Below are 13,534 nucleotides of genomic sequence, written 5' to 3' on the forward strand. Positions count from 1 at the left end.
GTAAGTTTTAAGAAAATAATTTGCATAGTTTTGTATTGAAGAGAAGCCTATTAAGAGTCTGAGTGATTATCATCGATATTGAAGTTTGTGAAACTTGAAGATTTTGCCGATCAGCTGATCGTTATGCATTAGAAATTTGACTGTTTTTCATTATTTTGAGATTTTTTATCACCAGATCATTTTCGGCGAAATGGTACCAGCGTTTCACCAACAAACGCCACTTTGTCGAACGGTTGCGAAACAAGGGATGAGGTAAATGTCAAATAATGGTTACTCTGAGGGGATAAAATATTTTCTTTAGGTGCATGTAGTGGATTGGGTGTAACGAACATCTCACAGCTGAATCCCGTGCAAAACCGACACCAGTCTTTTTTCATGTTATATTTTCAATTAATTTTTCGATGTTCGTTCCAAATATTATACTCGCGTTTTAACTGAAAGACGTGTATGATAACATACATTGACGAAACACCTAATGCTGATGGAAGGAAAGTTGACCAGCTTTATTGAATTCTATCAGCGCTGCAATTAGAAGCAAAGGCTGGAGTCCATTTACCTGGCATCATCAGGTATGTGTTCAGTAAGCCAAAAGTAATCAGGAAAGTAGTCGAAAAAGACTATTTTCGTCTAGATATGACCAATCTTAATCACATCCACTTAAGTGTGGAGAAAACAAGGAAGGACAGAAGCAAGCGACAATTTCAGTTTTTTTCCTTTATAGGAAAATGGAGTTACTTGTCACGTATCTGAAAGCTCCGTGAGAGAAGAATTGGAAAATCCCAGTACAGCTGTGGAAGGTAAATCGGATAGCTTAAACACGAAGGCGCGCTATAAAAGGAGCGATCCCTTAGGTGCCTGGTGTTGGTTTTGAACGTGATGTATTTGTTACCCTTCGTCATTACCGAGGCGTAGTGAACGGTAATCTTAGCGTGGTAGTTTTCCGTTTGCAAATTTTTCATTCCCAAATCTGTCCCGTCCCTGTATTGTGGTTTTCGTGCGGGCTTGTCAGCGTTTTCTAGATTTGCCGCACTAGCACGTTTCCATAAGCATAAATCTAGCATCCTTTACGTTAGTTAGAGCAGTTCTAGTGTAGGCCTTGTGGAGTCAACTTCGTCAGCCGTTTGGACTTTTAGTTCTATCTACGCTGGGCTCGTCACCGTCAAGGTTCTTAGTTTAACATTGGTGCGTGTGCAAACCAAAGTAAGTTCGCAATATTCTTTGCCTTTAGTACGTTTGCGTTTTCAGCCATTTGTTATTGGCGTAATTATCCTCCATCAGTTTTCTACCTCACGCGAGAAGTACCAGAGTTGTCATCATTAGACTACTCTTCGGTTACAAGGAGTTGAATTGCTTGTAGTTGTATCTCTTTCAGTATGTTGCAATTTCGCATTTGTTGTTTCTCTATTGTTCAGTAGGGTACGATTTAGGTCGCTCACTCTGCTTTATTGTTATTTGCTATTTAGCTAAATAGGATTTAATTGTACCTATCACCTTTCAGGTCGAACCGATTTACGATTCACGGTCTACAATAACGTCTTGTCTGACCTGCACGACCTTTGCCTTTCAGCGCGTTTGTCGTCGTGTCAAGTCTCTACCTTTTCAATTAGGAACACCAAACCCCTTTTTAATAAACTCAAGTTATTCTCAGTAATTCTGTCGAGTTCGTTTCACGCTACGCACCGCGTCTTAAGTAGTTTACTTGGATCGTTTCGTCTCTGGCAATTCATCCGTGTATTCTACACCTGGTAGACGGACAAAACGAGCTAATGAGATGTTTACTGCCACCAGCATGGTGGCAATGATTTAACGTGCGAACCACCTTCTTCAATTTCAAATTTACCGCCACAAATAAAGACAGTTTCCATTGGAGAAAGCAAATACAACTTTAAAAAATTCTTGTACGGTGATGAAAACAATTTTGAGGAATGCGCCCGCTTTTCACTGCTTTGGATTAGCTATAGCTCAATCTGACTTGACTCTTACTTGACTCTTACCATTTGTCAATCAACTTCTACGGTTGATTGACAAATGGTCCAGAGGTACCTAAGGCACCTCTCCTTTTTATAGCGCGCCTTCGTGTTTAAGCCTTTCTCGGAAATCATAATTCCGTTGCACGCCACACTAATATTGACTTCCAAGGTTTAAAAAGTTTATGGATGCAAGCGAGACAGAATGGCCCATTTTGATGAATACATCTGTTGCCTTAGGGGTAACTATTTTATTTTATTACCGGCAAACGTGCCCTTTTTCATTTGCATATTCTTTTCTCCTGTTTTACAGACGACCTTCCTGAGAACCAGCGGCAATTAGAGGCAAACGAGAGTCCTCAAATTATACCAAATCAAGTTCCACTTAAGGTAAAAGTTCACTCACTTTTTCTCCCTCGTAATTCAAGCTAGTAAGGATCGGCGGACAGCGACTCTAAATATTTAAGTGAACAGCATTAAGTCAATTGCTTACTGATGTAATTTCACCAAAATTTTGAGGGTCTGGACCACTTTTTGCATAATTTTCATTGGTAAAAGATTGACACAGTGTCGGTTATCACATGTTCATTTCTCATGATCAGTACAGCAAATGGTCGGGGGCAACATTTGATTCTGCAGTCTAATCCTGTAGGCGAAGTTAGTCCTGAGAAGGACTATCATAGGTAGTGGCGACTGAGACTAGGACAACGTTCCCTAGCAGAAGTCATCATCAGAGTCAAATGAAGAGTAATTGTCAGTCCAGTGTTGTAAGTCCGGTTCGTGTAAACTGATTGGTTAGTTTTGCCGTGATGTTATTGGCTATAAGACTCACATGGTGTAGGTTGGTTGTGTTTGGTCAGTTTCGATCCCATGGTAATGTAAGTTTGTTTGTTTCTTCTTTATGTAAATGTTTTGAATTTGTAGGGTGCTGGTAGTTAACAATTAGTGGACGAGGTTGAGATAAATATCGTGATTTGTCCGTGGCGAGCAGATCAATTATTTGCCGAAGCCGAATAATTGATCTGCGAGACACTGAGAAATCACTATATTTTGCGATAACCGAGTTCAATAATTGTTTTATCGTTCGATCACCGAGTTTGTTTTCAATTTTTTTGGGGAAGCGGCAAGCGAGTTTCTTTTCAATTTTTTTGGGGAAGTGGTAAGCGGCAAGCGGGAAGCGGCAAGCGGCAAGCGGCAAGCGCGCACTGCTTCCAGAAATCAAATGGTTTCCTCCTCAATTCCCACAAGAGCGACCATAAGAGCGTGGTTACTACTGCGCGTGAGCAGAATATTATTTGCAGCTAAAACGGAGTTAGACGGAAGTACGCATGTGCAGACCATTATTTGCAGGAAGTTATTTGCAGGTCACGTGGTCGGCTCCCAGCCAATGAAAATGGGGGAAAAAATCCATCGAATGATAATTGTTGATATCAGTCGAAGGGAGTCCGTTTCTGATTAGAGCAGCAGCTCTTCAGAGTCTATTACCAAGGCATAATCCGTAAAATATTGCACAATGGGCTTTAACTGGATATTTTATTTATGATTGGTTCCCTCAATCCGGCTATCAGCCCATACTCTAAATCACCTTGAATGGAAAATATTCAACTAAGTATTGTTGAGGTAAATGACAACGAGAATAAACGGTCCCTAACTTTGATCTTTGGGGAATTTTCTTGGGGTTTTACAATTAAAACTTTTCTTTTTTGTTTGCAATTTTCGCTGATATCTTTATTTCGGCTTGGCTCAGTCTCTCGTTTAGTACTTGTATGTAAGATTGCGCTACTTGTAAATTATTGGCAAAAACTGGGACATCAAGCATTCTGTCAAGAACTCGTAAACGTTTTCTTTCAGTTCCCGAAGTCACCATTTTGTATCATATTAAAAGAAAATCTTAAAGAGGATTCAGGAAAAGCTCGATTCCAAGAATTGGGAGAAGTGAAATTACACAAAGTTGCTGTCAACAAATTTTTGGGAGATATACTTCCAGGTATGTACATGCATTTTTTTGAGTCCCTTTAAAAAATTGAGCCTCAGACCTTCAGATTGCGCGCTCCTGTGCTTTCCCACCGAGCCACAGAGACTCCATGGTGAGCTAGGCCATTACAAGGGTCATAAGTGACACCTCCTTTCTTCAATTTATTCGCACAAGTATGCGACATTGCTGATCGTAACAGTATGCGAAATGCATGTCACTGGCTCGACTTCCCGCTAATTATTCTCAATTGTAACCTAGACCTTGATATCTTTTTAAACAGAATCTCCAAGAGAGGGCCTTTTTAAAGTAACAATCGAGTCACAAAATGGAGACTTCCTGGGAGAGACAGAAATCATGTACGTAGACATCGTGGAACAAGTACTGAAAAACGTCGTCACATACCAAGAGAATATGCCAATGTTCATAAGGGCTGCCTTACCATACCTAAATGAGAATTCTGGAAGAGGTAGCTGTGACACTCCAAATTCAATGCGCGCGGGTAAGTTAACTAGTCCAACGAAGCCTTAATGCGTTGCTTAAATTTAACATTTCCGGCAGCCTAACCCTGACGGAATGTACCACGTTTTTTCTAATCCTATTCCATTAAATTGTCGAAATCGTTCTATGGTTCCGTTCTATTCATTATCTCTATGAACGATTTTACTTCTTCGATTTCCAAGTCAAGTGTTGACATCTTAACAGGTGATAATTCATTTAGCACGTCAGTTGGAATCTCAAATCTAATAGTTATCTAACAAAGGTTGCAAGAGAACATAATTAGTTCCGTCGATTGGACATCCGAAGATAGAAAACAAATTTTGTATTCAATACTTCTGAAACAAAATCTTGGCTAGTATCTGTTAAGGGGTTAGGGAAGAAAGTTCCAGACGTAGCTCTTAATGAGAATGAGCATGTCACTTAACAGAAGCTCAGGGGTGAAGACAGACAAGAAACTAAATTTTTTTTCACTGCTTGTGGAAGGACTTTTGAATATCAATAAGATGTTGGAAATGGTGAAAAACACAACAGATTTAGCCAGAGAATCCGTGAGTACAAGGTTTTTTGTAAGGAATATTCCTGGTACAAATTTTTTTATGTAAACGACACAAAAACGTTTAACCGAATATAACCATAAAAATTTCCTCTTTTCAGAGGGTTCTACATCCGAGTATTGAAAAACTCAATGAACGTTTTTAACTAACCAAGCGGACACTGAATGTCCAATGCAACTAGGAATTCATTAGAATAACGTTAACTATATACAAAGTGCGGGTTCCCTTGTGGCTTGATTATACGCCCCGGCTCGATTGTGATCTTGTCATAACTGTTCTTGATTCGCTTGGTGCTGCTGTACTCCTGTCGGCATCGAACATATTTCCTTGGGTTTTGTTTCGGCTGCTGTTATAAATTTCCAATGGCAGTGTGTGAGAGGCAAGCCCTTGATAGTCACTAGGTATGCTGGATGAATTTGTAACAGGTACCAGTGGCCGAGGTCGCTGCTGTGCTAAGATGGTGCAGCGTTTTTTAATGTCAGGCTTGTTTCGCCTCAGTCGTCTGGTGCTCTTGGCCCTGTTATTCGAAGGCCGATCGATTAGCACTAACCCAGGGTTAAATTTAAATCTGGGTTTCTTTCACCCTTTGTTCAAACGTCTCTTGTTGGCACATTATTCTCTATTTTTTAGAGCATCTTATTATCAAGTTGTAGACAAAAAGAATTCCACTAAATTTTCTTTAAAAGCTTTCAGATCTGAAATCAGAGTGCACACTAACCCTAGGTTATCTTAAACCAGCTTTGAACAACCCGGCCCTTATTATTTATCTTATCATAACGAATCATGTACAGAGTCTTTAGACTCAATGAACCCTGGTTTCCAGTCACTTCAATAACCTATCATCCTTGAACCAGAAAGGTCGGCTAAGCAGATAGATGTTCTTGTCATGCTTTGATGGGTTCAGATGTACTCATCGCTTATCGCCAATCCGATCAGGAAGGTGGTGTCTAGACCGTGCAGAGGCAAGTATTGTTTGATAAACAGCCCCCTCGGTGATGGCAGAGTGTCACTCAAATGATGTGTCCAAATATGTTAGAATGGCCTGGGCTATGTCAATGTGATCTGCACCCAGCTTTTCTGCTTAAACATTATTCTGATGGTATAGAATGGTGGACATTACAAGTGGGATGTCGAACTCTACTTGTCAAAAAAGCGCTGGGATCTGTCCGATCTGAAGCACTGGCCATTTATCGAACACTATTCTTTCAGCGGTTCCAGACTTCTTGAAGATGTCATGCAATATTCTCGTAATGTCCTTCAAGTGTTGCAGTTTCTTTGATAATCACTGAGTTCCGGGTGAACTGATTTCCTTAAATCCGTTTTTGGTAATTTATCGGTTGGGTCACGTGTGTATAAACTTGTCAACGATAAGGGATTGAGATTTGTCTGGAAATTCACCTAAACGATATATATTCCTTTAGTCTGTCGAAGAAAGCTGTGGTATTTTCGTCGGTCATCTGCCTTCCGTTGTAGAATTTTTCTTTATTCTCGCGGTCGAAGGTGGAGTGAGCTAGGCATGCCGCTAGCTGATCCAGAGGAGCTATGGATGCTGTCATTCGGAGTTCAGGGTCCTAATTTTGTCTCACCTCAGTCACAGACTAAGTAGGGGCACCAGCCTAGATGTAAATGTGATTGGGTTTACCTGAGTCAGATCTTGAAGGGAGAGGTCCCTTGGTGATTGTTTCTACTTCTTTCCTCTACAATCTGAATTGAGTTAAGGGTGTTGCGAGTGGTCCACTCGACTTTGGTATGCGTCACGCATAGGAACACCATATAACTGAGATACGAAACACATACTAAGCATGTCACAAAACAGATCAAGGAGAATGTAGACTTATTAATACAAAAGTTTTGCATGAAAACTTAGCAAATTTGTCACGAACCACTTGCCTGGGGAGTGATTTTCTTTAGAGTGCCATGTTGTAGTTTTTATCGCGTTTGGTAGGCTTGAAGGTCATTAAGGTACAATCCTGGCTAGACTTCAGAGGTAATTAATAACTAAACAAATATAGGTGAAGAACCCGCGAGCACGAACTGAATTACACGTGAACGATCTAATATCTGTGAAAAAAGTATCACAGAGGATTGCATTACTTAATAAGATTAATGAAGCGTACCTTACCTGGCTTTCGCAGTGCGTTACCTTTCCTTTATTCGTTCAATATGCAGTTTATGTTGTAAGGATCGTGTGCAAGGAGTACGGCGTAAGAAGCGAATGTGAAACGAATGTCCAAGTTGTTAAAGTGGGCAGCTTCTTTTACTCATGTCGAAAATACCGATTGTCCGACCTACCCAGAAGAAGCTAACACCTCGAAATTCTGACTCTAACAGCAAAGCCATTCGTTAAAGGAACTCTAGATCAATGTGCCTCCCAGTACAACAGAGAAACAGAAGGGACAGTACTTTTTGATTAATTTTTGAAAACTTTTGCCACAGTTTTGACTCAAATTAAATGCCATGTCTACAACATCCCCTTCCTCCCCCCCAAGAAAAAAAGTAATACAAAATAGAAGTAATATTGTATTTCAGACTAAGAATGCCGTACGGAGCATCTATCAAAAGTTTTGCAAACAACCTAGTTCTGCTCACCACTGAGTCTCTATGGCTCAGGGCTAGAACGTCGGAGCTCAGAATCCGAAGGTCTGAGGCTCGCCTCCTCATGGGGACTTTTTTCTTTGTCCCACGCTCGTGACAAGACACAACTTCTTTCTTTTCTTATTTACTGAGCTCAAATTTACCATCCTTCTAATTCTATTTACAACCAAATGACATGATTCATTGTCGATGTCAATTAAGGTTTCAGTTTCCCCAGGGCTGACTTTAAGTTTTAAATTTGTGTTTAAGGGATATCTGGTGAACAGAAAACATCATTGTCAGTTCAGCTGCTGCTGCGGCTGCTTTACAAAGCAGCAGAAGTAAATGCTAAATGGTTCATTCATCTTATCTTCAACCTACCTGCTGGGAGAATAGCCTTTGATTCCTACAAAGAAACATCTTGGTTACCGGAGGACGTTGCTAGCTCACAAGGCCACGAAGAAATTGCACAATACCTCAGGGATGTGAAAAAAAGGTAGAATAAGTAGAATAAGTAAATGAACGCCGATGCTAAACAAACTAAAAACAAACGAAAGAGAACAAACACTGACATCGTCCAGATTTAGCTTCCGCGTTTGGTCTACGATACTTAGATATTTACTTCGGTTCTGGATTCTTAATATTCACTCGACATTTAAGTGCATCAATTGAAAACAGTCTTTGAAATTTTTTTTGTTTCTCGGTTACATAAAAAAAATTTTGCTCATGCATGCTTACCCGTGGTTTTGAAGAAGCATCACAAAATTGGCGCCACTGTCTACTGCGCAAAGTTAAATATGGCCGCCGATCGAAGGCAAATAGCATCTGTGTTCGTCGGGCTTATTTCCAGTCTTTTAGCCTTTATGCAGCTAAATGTCGCTATACTAAATGCTCACGTAAGTTCTGCTAGAAGGCGGCTAAACATCTGCAATCTCTTTACGTTGTCTGCCGGACAAAACCACTGGCCGAAACAACTTAAACGAGCAGAAAAGCAATGCCGTCCACTCATTCTTCTTAGCTTTCCTGCCTGATTTCGACATGTTTTTAACTGTTTGAACTGGTGCACGTAAACTGGAAAAAAAAAATAACGCGGCAACTGCTCCGTAACCAATGGATATAGAGTCGTCCTGGGTACTAGAGTGAATCCGGAGTGAATCCGGATACGTGTGGACGGGCGAGTTCGATTTTTGAATACGCTGTGATCACATAACGTGTGGACGCCGATATTTTCGTATCCGGAAAGAAAAAGTTGCGGATTAAAAAATATCCGGATACGTGTGGACGGGGCCTTAAGCGCACTCATTTCAGTCAACCTGACATTTGGTTGGAATAAACGCTGTATATCTTACCTCTGCATACACGCGATAAGATAACAATGACTGAGAGGAAAGCAAAAGAACACTGACCTCATTCCTACTTGTAGCTCTTTTTAAAAGTTTTGGGAGATGATGCTTCATGAAAAGCAAGTGTAATAAAAATGAAAAAAAAATCAGATTCATTCCTATTTTAGTAAATTGTGGTCATCTCGAGAAATTTCTAACTTACTCTAGTACGATAGCAAAAATTCTGTTATCTTGGATCTATCTAGTTGCAGTTTGAAAAATTTTTGGTATATCAAAATACTTCTTTTCCTTTTTGTGCAATGATTGTTTTTTAAACTGAAATTTCAAAATAAAAGTGTGTGGTTTTTCATCGACAGATTTTCTGTAAATGAGGAAGGGAGGGAAGGGCGATCAAAAGATATTGACTGGCAAGAAATCATGGACGCTATCGAACCAACAGAGACAGAAATTAGTAAGTGTATGTACCTCAGCCATGTGTGTGCAAGAACGCATTAGGGAGTAGAGTGAACAAACCGAGTTCGAGGTGCGTACCGTAAAATGCAGACCGAGCTTTTTCAGCTCGTATTTATAGCCCAAGTGTGAAACGCGCGGGCCATAAATCCGAGCGGGAAAAAAAAAAGACAAGGTTCTGAAATTTAATGCACGGACCGAGAAAACGAGATTAGTTATACATTTGTTATATCTCTGGGTTCAAATGGACGCGGGAAGCTTCCAATTCAGACAAACTTTAAATTTAGTGGACCGTAAGTAAAGCCCGCTAAATTGACCAATAGTGCAATTTATAGGTGTGTCGCCAAACCTTTAGACAGGAGTGAGGCTTAAGAGTGACCTTGTTATGATACAAACGTTGCTATGTTTTAAATGTAGATTTTTTTTGTTGTCATGCTAACTAGATACTGGTCTCTATCACAACAAGATCACCTTCAGCCTCACTCTAAATCTGTCATTGCTAGACGACAATTGTACTTAGTTGTTTCGATTTTTTTAGCAACTTTATTCGCTCAGGGTACTCCAAACTCAAATCACAACAAAACACGGGCATGTGGCCCATGGCAACAAGCCGACCCCGTCAATCCTCATGGCAACGCAGAGAAAAAAAAATATAAATGAAAGTACAGGAAGTGGGAGGGACAAAATCAAAGGCCTGCCAACTAAGTACACAAATGTAAAATGGCCTATTGTCGCACGTAGTAACTGAGAGATGTGGTAATCTTACAGGGAGATGTTTGTTGTGCTCTTTCAGTTTATTCATCCAAAAATGAAAGAGTTATTTTCCGAAAAATTAAAGAGTTATTTTTCGAGAACACGATTAGCAACCAGAAATGCTGTACTGACAATATCAAGATCTCATTCGTGCCATAAAAGTACTAAATGAACTCACATTCGTGCGATTTCTTATGGTTAGAACATGTTCAATCGCAGTGAAAAGGTTTTGTCCTTTTTTCGATTGTAGTGGATGTAGATGAAGACCTTTGTGGTATGTCTCAGCTAAAGATAGCTCAGGGGGCAGGAACAACTACGATTCCGGAATCAAAAGAGGTAGTTTTTTTAACTCCACACATAGTACCCCCTACTATTCTAAGTTCACACTTTTAAGTCTTGAAACTGTCTAATCATGATCAGCTATTCTTTACCAAAAAGAAATGTTTCATCCTTAAACTGTACATGCATGACTGTATCAAAGCTGTGAAATGCACTATTATTTTACATTTAGGGTTTGAGCTCTTTTACCCCCTCGAACATGTAAGGTGACTCGATCTATAGTCACACTTAATGTGGTTTTATTGTGACCCAGAGCCTACTATGACAGGTCATGGTTTTTGACCGGATTTTTTTAAACAAAAATGCCTTCTAGCCATGGTAATTTTATGGAACAATGATGAATTTCGCTCATTTCATAATTGTCTTTCTATTCCGGCTAGGACGAGAGTTTCCACATGATCTGCAACCCTATAACCGAAGAAGCAAAGGTTAGTCCAACACTAAAATACTCAATAGTTCTGGGTGTATCAGGTTTGGGTGTTTTGGAACAACCTTACGCTCGGAGGTAAATAGCAAAGGTTATTCGGAGTTTAAGTACCAAATCAGAGCCACCTTCAACGCTATCCACTGTTTTAGTAACAAAGGATATATCCAGGTACATGATTGATGGTTTATAGCATGCCTGTGGAGTGTGAATGGCAGTGTCCAATCTCGAATTTTTTGGCACATTTGGAAGCAATGTTTTATTTTGGAATTTAAAACCAAAGCTAAACAAGGTCAATGCCACAATTGCGGAATTAACACTGTATTAAATCTGGAGCCTACCTAAACTCCCAAGATCTCACAAGTAAATACGTGTTTTTGACCAAGCATGTTGTTAAGATGACTGGATATTAGCCGAGAATGAGGCTAATATCCAGCCGTCTTGACCGAACAAGCCTTGTCAACAAAGGAGTTATTATATTGTTAAAAGATTTTCCTTTGATAAGTGAACAGTTAGATGATATAGCGTTAAAAAATTGGTTTTAACGCACTTATTTCGGCAAATTTTACAATATTTTCAGCCGCAAATCCCGCACGAGTTGCTGGAATTTAAAAAGAATATTCAAATTATGAGTAGCCAATCAGACTGCGCCTTCAACACTATCCACTAATTTAGTATAAACTAGTTTAACAACTATATACCAGAGGTGGAGGTAGCTCGTATGGCGCGCCAACTGCAACAAAATTGCTAACGCGATACTATGCGGATTATTATGACATTGATACTTATGATGTAGTTCGTGGCGGATTATTATCAAATGCAGTAGCTGCAAAGTATGAAACTGTAAGTACGGTACGTGACTGACTCAACTTGTGATCGTTGGCATTTAAGGTCGTAATTATATAACACACGAGGGGAATAGTTCCTGCGACAAGTCTCGAGGACAAGTCCCATCCTGTGAACCAGCCATTTTTGCCACAAAATCTGCTCGCAAGGACTAAAAATTTGGTTCCCTCGTGTGTGCCGACTTTTAGCGCAACGCACTCTGCTTCTTGTTAAGACGGTGGTAACTTGACACTGAAATACGGGTGACAAACCGAAAGAACTCAACCGCTAACGGTGTGACCTTTGGGCTTAATTAGTAGTCGTGGGTCGTGGGTACAAGTCGTGCGTCGTGGATCGTGGGTGTGGGCACAAGTGGTGTCGGCAATAGTTAATAATAAATGGTCATTAGTTCATATTAAGTGATACTAAATTAATAGTACTAGCACTGATAACTTTTTCATGGAAATTGCAGGATAACAGTTTTTCGCGAAAACTGATTTGAACCGTTATTGTTTTTCTTCCTTTCTAAAAATTATCCAGTAAGCATCTCAAATCATTACTACGCGTGGAAACATGACTGTAACTAGCTAATCATCATTCTGGGCCTCAGGTCTCTCTATTCCAACAAGTAATCTAATAGCTTTCATCTTTGTTTCGTGAAATGGGGATTTCATCAACCTCGCTCCCAGGGCATTTTAACCTCGTTGGGGATGGGACGGGAAAAGGCCCTGGCATCGATTTCAATAAATTATGTAAAAATTGGCCATTTAAAGATAATTTATGTGTTATTCCGAAATCGAAATGGGGGAAAGTATGTACACTCCGACAAAGATTTCTCCTAGAAATTTGGTTTGCAGACTATTTGTATTTTGACTCACCTTACGGGGCTCGTCAAAATATGGCACAACTCGTAAAAATACATATATCTTATTAGACGTTTTGTTGTGTAGTATCGCTGAGTATTTTTACGAGTTGTGTCGTATTTTGACGAGCCCATAGGGCGAGTCAAAATACAAATAACGAGTAGAAATACTCAGCGATACTACACAACAAAACGTCTAATAAGTTATTTATTATCCAACACGCCAAACTGTTGTTTCTGCGGGCGAATTTCGCGGATATTTATTTACGGGGAGTGCGAGACAAGTATGCGAAGCGGAACGGAATTGGCGCGTTGTTGTGTTGCTGTTTCTATTTTCTTCACTAAATGAAGAAATTTTCTGGGTCGTCAAGCTGTTTTTCTTCGTTCGATTCATCAAATGAACTTGGATCTATATTTTCCAGCCATTCTGACTCTTCGTCGTCGGAAATATGATTGAAATTGTCCGCCACCATTTTGTTTTCGTAACTACAATCCAATTCTTCGCTTGCGGGATGCGAGAAACTAGTTTAACCGGTACTACAATAGTCGAGTACAAATACCGCGTGATATTTGTACACGTCTATGGCGTTATTCGTACTTGTCTAGGTGTAGTTGGATAATAATCAGCGATACTACACAACAAAGCGTGTAATAAGATATATTTATTATAAAAAACTTTAAATTACTTCAAAACGATCCAGAGACTGGCACTATCTTTTCCACTCATTTCATTCAAACGCGACAAAAACACAGGCAACTTTTTGGTCAGGAGTTCTTTCCAAACTAGTGACCAACCCGGCACTTTTGAATGCACTCGCGCACGATGCAAAACTTGTCCTTTCATTCACAACGCTGAGAAAATATCGGGACCCAAACAATCCATTAAGATCACTGATCACTTCACGAGCACCTCCGCCAATGTAATCTATAGCATATACAACTTGCAGTTATTGTAAAAAGATATGCATCG

General features: G+C 39.9%; 1 protein-coding gene across 3 annotated transcripts in view; it reads left to right on the plus strand.

Moving 5' to 3' along the window:
* Nucleotides 1-13,534, plus strand: part of LOC148739328 (uncharacterized) — a 78,450-nt gene that overhangs the window by 58,421 nt on the left and 6,495 nt on the right. For all 3 annotated transcript variants that reach the window (XM_088751112.1, XM_088751111.1, XM_088751113.1), the window contains 9 exons: nt 176-252; nt 722-797; nt 2,281-2,357; nt 3,819-3,954; nt 4,223-4,441; nt 7,839-8,064; nt 9,268-9,362; nt 10,365-10,450; nt 10,834-10,881. In XM_088751112.1, the coding sequence (XP_088607238.1) occupies nt 176-252; nt 722-797; nt 2,281-2,357; nt 3,819-3,954; nt 4,223-4,441; nt 7,839-8,064; nt 9,268-9,362; nt 10,365-10,450; nt 10,834-10,881 (1,040 nt within the window). The remainder of the gene's footprint in view (nt 1-175; nt 253-721; nt 798-2,280; nt 2,358-3,818; nt 3,955-4,222; nt 4,442-7,838; nt 8,065-9,267; nt 9,363-10,364; nt 10,451-10,833; nt 10,882-13,534) is intronic.

The sequence above is a fragment of the Stylophora pistillata genome, chromosome 2 (assembly GCF_964205215.1).
Source record: "Stylophora pistillata chromosome 2, jaStyPist1.2, whole genome shotgun sequence".
Lineage (NCBI taxonomy): Eukaryota > Metazoa > Cnidaria > Anthozoa > Scleractinia > Pocilloporidae > Stylophora > Stylophora pistillata.